General features: G+C 36.8%; 2 protein-coding genes across 3 annotated transcripts; both read right to left on the bottom strand.

The window, feature by feature from the left end:
* Positions 1-424: 424 nt before the first annotated feature.
* LOC124300558 (gem-associated protein 8-like) lies at positions 425-1,902 on the bottom strand. Its single transcript, XM_046754775.1, has 2 exons — positions 1,365-1,902; positions 425-1,172 (listed from the first exon to the last, which is right to left on the bottom strand). The coding sequence occupies exons 1-2, from the start codon at positions 1,595-1,597 to the stop codon at positions 641-643; spliced, it is 765 nt and encodes a 254-aa protein (XP_046610731.1). The 5' UTR covers positions 1,598-1,902; the 3' UTR covers positions 425-640.
* Positions 1,903-5,324: 3,422 nt separating this feature from the next.
* On the bottom strand, positions 5,325-9,524 carry LOC124301644 (TBC1 domain family member 15). 2 transcript variants are annotated; one of them, XM_046756976.1, is made up of 9 exons: positions 9,065-9,524; positions 8,727-8,819; positions 7,928-8,426; positions 7,286-7,390; positions 6,906-7,000; positions 6,561-6,759; positions 6,231-6,448; positions 5,793-6,107; positions 5,325-5,701 (listed from the first exon to the last, which is right to left on the bottom strand). In XM_046756976.1, exons 1-9 carry the CDS (start codon positions 9,089-9,091, stop codon positions 5,405-5,407), a joined length of 1,848 nt encoding a protein of 615 aa, XP_046612932.1. In that variant the 5' UTR covers positions 9,092-9,524; the 3' UTR covers positions 5,325-5,404. The 2 variants fall into 2 exon arrangements, with proteins under 2 accessions (XP_046612932.1, XP_046612931.1); XM_046756975.1 differs by having other exon boundaries at positions 7,286-7,459; positions 9,065-9,523.
* Between the last annotated feature and the right edge of the window lie 273 nt (positions 9,525-9,797).

The raw sequence follows: 9,797 nt of genomic DNA, 5'->3' as shown, positions 1-9,797 counted from the left end.
AGTAAAATTCAAACACATTTCTGGGCGATATTGCAATTTGAATTTAATTAGCCGTCACACGAATTAATTATGAACGCAGATAAATTTGCTGATAGAGTGAATGTTGGTCTGAAAAATGACTGTAGTAGGTTTGATAATAGCTAAATTTCATACCCATTTAATATTCAAAAGACGAAAAATTAGATCTAATTTAGATGCTAAAGCATAATTATTAATTTTCGATATTTACGCTATTCGGATGAACTTTTCTTAAATCAATCAAGGTTGTGATAAGAAATTCCACATTGCTGAGTAAAATCGAGAATGAAATGATAACGACTTTACTGCAGTTTAATGTTGGCAATTTATGTTTAAACATTGGATAACTGTACTAGAAAATATATATATATATATATATATATATATATATATATATATATATATATATACACACACACACACATTATCGCTAGATATTAACCAAATATTACGCATAAAACTATAAAGTCCACAAAGTAATTGCTGTATGATAATACTTAGTTTAATAAATACGCAATGCTCATAGCAGGATCTAATACGTTAACAGCTAGTTAACTACCTTTAAAAATGAAAATGAAGTTTGCTACCAGCGACCAGTGAAATAAAAAACGTCAATAACTATCTACAATTTCAGGGGAATATTTGGCCAGTACTGCGGCTTTGCTCGGTCTTTATGCCGATCGTTTGTAGCCTGCAGAGCGGTTTCCATGGCCAAGATTCTGGGACTAGCGGTACCGTAAAGTAATTTAGCCCCTTCAAGTTTAGTCCGCATCCAAGCGGCTCCACCTTCCATTGGAACCTCCTCCTCGAGCTCCGCCTTTTCCCGGGCAGATTCGACGTCCCGTTTTTCCTTTAATTCTATCTTGTGCCTAATAGTTTGTTCGAAAAACTTCATCATATCTTCATCAACTTGAAATTCCAGGTTATCATTATCCGAAGTTTCTTCTTGCTCCTGCCATTCGTCGTCCCCCCTGTTGCGACTACTTCGTCGAAGGCTCTCAGTCCGTGCTCCTCTACGTCTGCCTTGCTTGACGGAGGAATCATTGACTCCGTGTCGAATCGAGTTTGACGTCAACTCCCTTATTTTATCACGCAGAATAACGTTCTCATGTTCCAGTGCAACGCACCGTGATTTCCACCACTCTACACTATGCCTGGAATAACAATGAAAAACAAGTCTAATGGGCAGATATTTTGGTTACTAAAATGTAAACTGAGTGTCACGTAAGGGTTTTCAATAACTGACATTGTTAAATTTGTGTTCCTGCAGAGCTTGAGATACTTGAGCTGAATTAAAATATGAACGGGAATAAAAATCTCATGTAAGTATTGTATTTCAAGGTAACCTTTGTTGCCACTCGTGAGCGGCTTTGTAGTTTTCCCAGAATGTGTTCGCCTGCATGGCGTTCGTTAGTTTTTCCTTCGACTTAACAGAAACGTAAACATTACGTTCACCAGCCACGAGTTTACGACGTTTGGCAAACCTAACCTCAAGGCGGGCTTGTTCCCGGCGTTTAATCTTCGAGTGACGTTTTCTCTTTCTTGTCTTCGGTCGCTTCGCGTTTAAGTTAACGTCCATCTCTTGGTTAATGCCGTTTTCGCAATCCGGAAGGTTGTCAAACACAGAACCGAGTATAAGTATAGGTTTAGTCAAGGGTAGCGAGACATCCTCAAAATCGCTCGTAACTTTCTGTTTCTATTTGACAGAAGTAGGAACGAAATCGAATTGTAACAATTTGCTTTCCTTGAGCGTACAAAAAAGAAGTACAGAGTGCAAATGCATCTCCATATCACTTGGAAAAACTTTTAGACAATTTCGCTTCGATTGCGTGAGCGTCTGTAAACAACTTTCGTTTGATACGAAATTACAAATGCATCTCGACACGCAGCGAGGTGAGTTTTTGCTTCAAGCACATCGTGCAACTTCGGTTGGTACATTGAAGGTAAGGGGCTCGCATGCATTGATGTATGTTTGGTAGAAGCTAATAAGGCGGAAAGTCGAAATTGTATTTGCGGGAATTCAACAGGTGTGTTATTACAATTGATCACTTTTCACATTTCCCACCATCCAAGAATTCTGATTGGTTGATTAAGCTTTACAAACCAATCAAAATACTTGGATGGTGGGAAATGTCAAAAATGAAAAACCATAAGTCCCCAGGTTCAGAATGTTTTCACTAAATAGTTACGAGAAATATATGATGAAAGACAATCCAAATATTTGAAATTAACTAGACAAAATGCTGACTTTCAACACTTTATCCGATTACAAAAAATAAATTTGAAGTTACCGAGATCAAGTACAAATAGTAAAGCGATTTGAAAACAATTTAACATAAGCCAAAAACGATTCATTTCCTACAAAATTTTATTTGACACAAAAAATGTTTTTGGAAATAAAATTTGAGTCTTGAGGATTTTTCTACATATACATGGCTTGATTCATTCTTTCGGTACCTCATATCCTTCGATAAACTGTTACTCATTGTTTCAATGTAGGGTTTTGAAAACAAAAAATCATGTGAGTAGTCTATGATTAATTATTCCAAATCACCACATTCATATGATGAGAAATGGTGTAACTCCTTCGGAAACAAATTTTGGTTTTCCAGAAAATTTTTCGAAGTGAAATGAACTTTGATTAAAATGCAAGTCAATTTTCAATTACGCACTGATCCCTTCAACCTTAGAACCATTACGCGCTAAGTCCGGCGATAAATGACGCAGATTCGAAAAGTCCAATCAATTTAATGCTGTTTAAGAACGTTACAAGATGGACAAAAAGAGAGAGGACAAAACTGATATTCATATAAAAGCACAAAGCACGCTTTTTCAGCAGAACTGTTTCACGTGTTACAAAACTTACCCGTCACATGATGCCTGCAGATAAAAGTCGCCCACATTGTACTCGTAACCAACTGCCGCTGATTCTGATTTTCCAGAGTATCCATTTGGAAGTACAGAACCTCCAATACTTTTTTTCCTAAGGAACACTTGGAATTACATTTCACACGTATGACAACAACTATGTCTATGCCTATGACAACAATGCGACACAAGTGTTGCAAATTGGAAGACAAAAGAAAACTATTAACGGAGTGAACCTATCTGCGATATTAGCGAACCAGAATATTTACGTTAAATACGTACTTCAATTTATTCACAAGTAATAATTCAGCCGAAACAATCGTATCCATCCGCAGGCATCTTAACTCATCGATAAAACAAGCCGATTCCGTCCATGCAAATGTAATTCACTAGATTTAACAACCGTCGAGATCTGAATTTAATCGCAAATCCTCCGTGTCTTGGTTAAGAATTATTATTATATTATAATATTAACGGAATAAAACTTTCCGGGACTGGCGGCGAACGCGTCTTGACTTGCGCAAGTTCGGGTTACTTTTATAAGCCTGCTGCAATATGGCCGTTCACTCGGCAAAGTTCGGACCACGGACTATGTTCGTGATTACTCGTGAATTTGTTTTCATGAGAATACCTGTCTGACCCTACGGACTTTACGACCGTTGACTGAAGATTATCCTCAGTCAACGCTTAGACTACTCGTTGACGGTATGATCGACACAATGAACTTTGATGCAAACATGAAACATGTTTACATCGGTATGACTCTCGAATGCTACTATTTGAAAACGCGAGTTTGGTATTATCTTTTATTAGAAATATACACCATTGTAATGATCGCTATTGTACACTATTACTCTTTATTTATGGAAATTTTAATCGAAACCTGAACGTTTGTAACATTTGTTGAAATATGAATATATGATCTATAACTTATCATTGTACTGCTATATAACCCGTATGGTTACATCACTAAATAAGGTGTTAGTATTCAGCATAGTGATTATTAGTTGCTGGTTTGAGGGGTTGAAACAATAATCTGAGGTACCGTAAGTTGGAGATTTTAAAATTTCATTACGACACAGCATTACTTATGTAAATATATAATTTAAATCAAGCTTATGGCCTTTCGGTCCTCTTTTTCGCAACCTTCATCAGTTGATATTGCTCTGTGGCATCACTGGGTTATACGTAATTTTTATATTTCTTGAAAAAAAAATAAAAACATCACGAGTTCTAATCGAGATTATTATAAATAACATGTTTATGTGTGCGTGGGCTATAAATAACTTATACCATTATTAAAAGCAAATTTTTGAAAAATTCACTGTGTAGTAAGTTTTAACGATGGCTACAAGTTTAGCAATGACTATAAGCGAGTCACTCGTTATTAAATATTTATAAAAGTAACAAATTACACGTAATTACATAACACTATTACGAATATTTTTAATTTCAAATTAATTTTCCTCTTAATAAAAAAATGATGTAAATTACTCCTTTGGGTTGATTTCATTAGAGTTCATACTCCATACATTCAAATTATGGCTGAACATACATTGATTTAGGAATAGCTGCTTTCGATGTTTTTGAAATACATACTGTATAAACCTTAAGGTTTCATTACTTAATGACTATTGAACATTGCATATCTTAATGTGGTATTATAACTGGTACGATTGATAATAAGACCGCGAACCTGGCAAGCTTGCAGAAAGAGTTCATCTGCAGGATCGCAAAGATGTAATGAGACATGGTTTTTTAGCAATAGAATCATGAATGGTACACAGATTTGGGGATTGAAAACGCGTTGAACTAGAGATCTGGCCATTTACACTCATACTTTGTATTTCACTTGATTGCTTCATAATTAATGGTAGGATTAAGGTTCAATTATTACAGAACTGTGCGTCTAACAATTAATAGAACTTGTGACATCAGGCATTTATATTCATTTACACAGTGACTGGATCAAGCCTCCTGCAACTACGTCGTGCAAATACAAATATATAAACGACGTATCTATGAACATGAAAATTTTTATAAAGATTCAATCGTGATATAGTAGATAATGATTTTAAGGCAGATTTTAAGGTTCCCCGGTTTTGCAAATAGTCGGAAAGTTATCAATTCTCAAAGATTCGACAAATTGGCATGTCCAAATAAGTCACACTACGCGACAGAACATTTGTTTGCTCTCAAAGTAACGTAATATTTACCACATACGGAGATACAAAATAAAAAAATTCTACGTTCCACTGATTTTTATGACTTATTGTTATTTTCGACTACACTTTCTACAGTGAAACATTTCAATTTTTAGGCTCTCTTTAATTTGTAAAAGAAAATTGGAACAGTAACGTTCATGCGATAATACTGCCGGATTACCTGTAGACAAACGGCTTGGTACTTTTGTTTCCTTCTATAATTTCTCGTGAAAATATGTCTAGGTTGTAATTTATTCTGTCGCGGAGAGGATAACAATTTATTAAAAAATCATCACAAAGGACATGTCGTAACCTCACATATACGATAAATTTATCCCTCGCTCGAATGATACTTCATTATTACCAAATATAACGTTCCCACTACCAGTACTGTGCCTCGGGCGACTATCATTGACATCAAGCTGTGGTTCAGCTGTTGCATTTTCTTCTTCTGAATCGATTATCGCTGTTTTAAGCTGCGGCTCGAGTCCAATTATAACACGAATGTGATCAGGTAAGAGACCAGCCACAGCCATCAATTGGTGATAGATGCCTTCTGCTTTAGACAAAGTCCATGGGAGTTCGATGCGTAGTGACAAATCGTTTATGTGCTGAAAAAATATATTCATATATTTCTCTTCTAGGATTTGGAAATTTGTGGGATTGATTGGAAAAATATCTGGTTAGTGAAATAGTATTTACCTTCAGAATTTCTGTAAATCCATAACGATTTTCCATCAATACATTTTTTTCCGTGTCTAAAACTGCCACGCACACTAGGAGCAGGAAATTCTTGCATGGGAGATCAGTCCACAATATTTCCCAAAGCATCAATATGTCGTTTGCGTTGAATTCTCTTTTAAATAAAACTAAAAGCCATCGGAAACAGAAGAACATGTTTCCGGACTCATGCCTATCCAAATATTGCGCTAACTGGGGATCTGTTAAGACTACCAGAGAATGTAGTTGACTCAACTGCAATTTCATCCCTTCCTGGTCCATCTCAAAATTTGTACTCTGCAAACATGTAATGAATTATAAAACTTCTTCCGATCTGGCAAGAAATAATTATTAAAGGGATGTGCGAGAGTACAAGAGACAGCATGAAAAAATATGAACATTATCTTGTATACCGCATACCACTTTGTTCATGAATCCAACGAAACACCAAAAGGCCTCGACTTCGCTGTCCATAAGACATAAAATTGGACTGAGCAAATCACTCATTCCCTGTACATATCCCAGATCAAAATTGTACATTACGTAAGTCATAAGTATATCATATAACTGTACTAAATGATCATTGTTGTCTCCATGATAATACGGATGTGTTCTATCCGTTCGATTTACATCTTTTTCTGAAAATATAGAATTTTGTTTAATATACGTGGAATCGGATTCTGTTTTAATGCAGCATTGAATTATATCTGAAGAAAACTGTGAGCGGCCAGAAATATAAATGGGACTTGCCAATTAAACTCTTTCGATCTCTGAAGTCGGAAAAGCGAGTTTCCTGTTCTGGGGTCATGGTTTTCCACTGTAACTTCATAGCAAAATATTCCTCAGTTTTTTTATTCTTCAGTTCTATTCTTTCCGCATTTGTCGCTTCCCACGGGTAGTAGTTTAAAAGGTACTTCCATACTTCGTAACGGAGAGTTGGCGAAATTCCCTGAATCAGAAAAGCACACCAGATGTTCAAAGATAGCGAGAATGTCATACGCACAATAACGGACTGAAATATAGCAAGCTTTTAAAAACTTATATCCACACAATGGCAGCGTTGTAATATTTTTAATTCATAAAATCTTCACATACCCCCCTGAATATCATCTCTTTGAGTGCCTCGGAATTCGTTATTCTTCCATCTGTATCCTTACACCTTTCCCATTGTTCCTGCGTTAATGGTGCACCTGGGAATAGTCATTTATTGCATCGATAATGACTATAACAGGACTGGTACCTGTTGTACCATCACGAAAAAGTGAAATAATAGGTGTATATTGCTTGAAAATGACAGTTATCAAGATTTTGTTATTATGACGTCATTATTCTTGAAGCTACAAAACGGTTTGGTGACAAAAAATAAAATAATACTTCAAAACACGGCAACCGACAGTGAAAAGAGGAAATTAGAGTCACCCTTACTGTAAATAGGTAAAAACAGTCATTTTGATATGAAACGTGAATAGTTTTACCTCTTGGGCATGGAGGTCTTGGTGGTAAAACCACACTAACTCCAGGTTCACCAATGACTTCATACTCCTCTCCTGCTACGTTTAAAATCGTTGGTTGAGGAATATCTAGAGTCAGGGAACGGTTCAATAGGTCAGCAACAGCTTCTTCTACAGGCCGTGTTGGTTCTTTATGAACTGAAAAGCATTCGTACTTAAATTCTGAGTTCCAAGATTGTCATTGTAAATTCAAGCTCATGTAAAACGCAATGGAGACAATGATTATTGTAAGAGCATTGTAATCTTTCATGCAGTAAACATACGTGACCTCAAAATACTTCATAATTGTGTAGATTATTTAGAAACAATACAATACGGAAATTATTGCTATACTACTCACACCGAATTAAAGGTGTAATTGATCACAACTAAATGTTATTGAAATATGAAACATCATATAATTTGAATGCGTATCAGCAGAAGCAGGAGATAATACGGTGCATCTTTAATTACGTTATTTATTGTACAGTATTCTGAGTGAATTTACTTCTTATGATATAAAGTACCTTATTGACCATTGTTGCAAAGGCTATTACGGAAGAAATGTAACGAAAAAAAGTATGTTAAACACGATCTAAGTTATGTGCATTGATTCCATATACTCACGAAGTATATCAGTCAGTTTGCTGCAAGCTTCCATCGTTGTTTCGTACGGTCTGTCGTGCAAGTTTTTTACAAACTTCCACACATAGTCCGAGGCGTTTTCTTGAAACAGATCTAACTCAGCGAAAGATTTCTCTAATACTGAATCTTCCGCCTCCATGACGATGTACATGTTTCGGTCTTTCCTTGACTTGATGAATTTCAGGAAACCCTTGAGTGAACTGACGAAGGAGTCAGCATTGAAAAGTTGGAAATAAACAACGTAATTAGTTCCATCTTTCAGCATAAGAGTGAGCTGTTGTCCGCTTCTATTTATCCTAAACGATTTCAGATCGCACAACAATATTCTGACAGTTCTGGACCGACCCAATGAGTCTGTTCCTTCTGAAACTGTTCGCGTCCGTGTGTGCGTGTTGACCAACGACCACTCTGGGTCTTGGTCTTGACTTTCTGAAACCACCGAAACCTCAGTCGGCTTCCATTCCAGGCATTTCCCAAAGGTCTAAAATAGAAATGTGAGAGAAATGTTATTGAAATGTATGCTTTGGTAATTTCAGGTGACACTGAAGTTAGTAACATTAACGTAACAAAACATCAGGGTAAAAATCATTATTGCAAAACTTTATAATGACTTTCAAGGAATTGGCTTTTCAGAATAACAGTATATTTTGTTTGTCAGGGTTTAATAAACTTTTGACATCGCTAAGGGTGCGAAGTAACGATTTTTCCTGAACATGAATCGTTACAATAACGATACTAACTTCATCCTCATAATTTTGGAGTCAAATTGCAAAATGCTCACATATTCAACAATCGAAAGTGTCCCCGTACTGTGAACATCATCCTCCCTCGTGTTTGCACCTCTCAGTACGACGCCGCTATGGATGGATATATCCTAGAAGTAAAAATAAAAGAAAAGGTATACGTATTGGCGAGATATGCATATACATATATGTATGGAATTTTCGAGGTATAATTGGCCGTGTCGTGACCCTGTGACTTTGATGTACCATGTGGGCGTATGGAAAACGCACGTCATTCAACGAGGATAAATATTGAAATGAAAGTCAATCGTGGGCGTTGACAGCAGCGACAATACTTGGATTAGGCAAAGTCTAAGCGATATGTTTACGTTGTTACCTTTCCCTGTTCCGTTGGTTCAAACATTCTAACTACTGATTACGTGCTGACGAATTGAAACTAGGTTAATGTGGTACGCCAGGCTCGAAACGCGTTACTGATTTGTGATTTGCAGGGATCGCTGAACGGGGAAACTTGCGCATGATACTCTCATTTACAGACTTGAAATAAGTAGTGGACACTGTTTGAATCGTGGTGGCGAAGAACACGTCATATGTCCCCGTAAAATTTTGACATGTTTTTCCGAACCATCAAATGCCACTAGCGTAACTGTCTAGTCACCGTATTGTGTTCGAATATGCTTCGAATTGAAATACGGATATCGAAGAATTTTCAACTCGTCCCCTGCAGTCACTCGTTATTTCGGTGATTCACTCAACTTTTACGCAGCAGCCCCTCTAGTCTCAACACGTTCACAACTCTCCATGAGCTCGCCCCGCTACCGTGGCGCGAGTGAGTATACATGGTGTGCCTAGGAGTGCAGTTTCTCTCTCTAAAAAAGTTTCTCTCTCGCGCTGGACTGGACTTACGTAAACCCGATACCAATGGCGTCAAAATATCCTAGATCTGTGGTGATTAATTGTTTTAACGTTGAATCTGCGCGGGGAAAAGATGAGCGGGTCTTTTGAGTATCGTCGGAGTTGTAGCGATAATATTACGCGATTCGTGTTCTGGAGAATACACTTAATTTTTGAAACATTGAATAATTCTAATATCAATGCGAGGTACAAAA

This window comes from Neodiprion virginianus, chromosome 3 (assembly GCF_021901495.1).
Source record: "Neodiprion virginianus isolate iyNeoVirg1 chromosome 3, iyNeoVirg1.1, whole genome shotgun sequence".
NCBI lineage: Eukaryota > Metazoa > Arthropoda > Insecta > Hymenoptera > Diprionidae > Neodiprion > Neodiprion virginianus.
The sequence above is the reverse complement of the archived record's forward strand: the minus strand, read 5'-3'. Positions and strand labels throughout refer to the sequence as shown.

Coding starts and splice junctions, on each gene's coding strand:
- LOC124300558 (XM_046754775.1), bottom strand. CDS start 1,597: ATGGACGTTAACTTAAACGCGAAGCGACCGAAGACAAGAAAGAGAAAA. Junction 1,173..1,364: donor GCTCACGAGTGGCAACAAAG/GTTACCTTGAAA, acceptor TTGTTATTCCAG/GCATAGTGTAGAGTGGTGGA.
- LOC124301644 (XM_046756975.1), bottom strand. CDS start 9,091: ATGTTTGAACCAACGGAACAGGGAAAG. Junction 6,108..6,230: donor TTGGATTCATGAACAAAGTG/GTATGCGGTATA, acceptor ACATGTTTGCAG/AGTACAAATTTTGAGATGGA. Junction 5,702..5,792: donor GATTTACAGAAATTCTGAAG/GTAAATACTATT, acceptor ATATTTTTTCAG/CACATAAACGATTTGTCACT.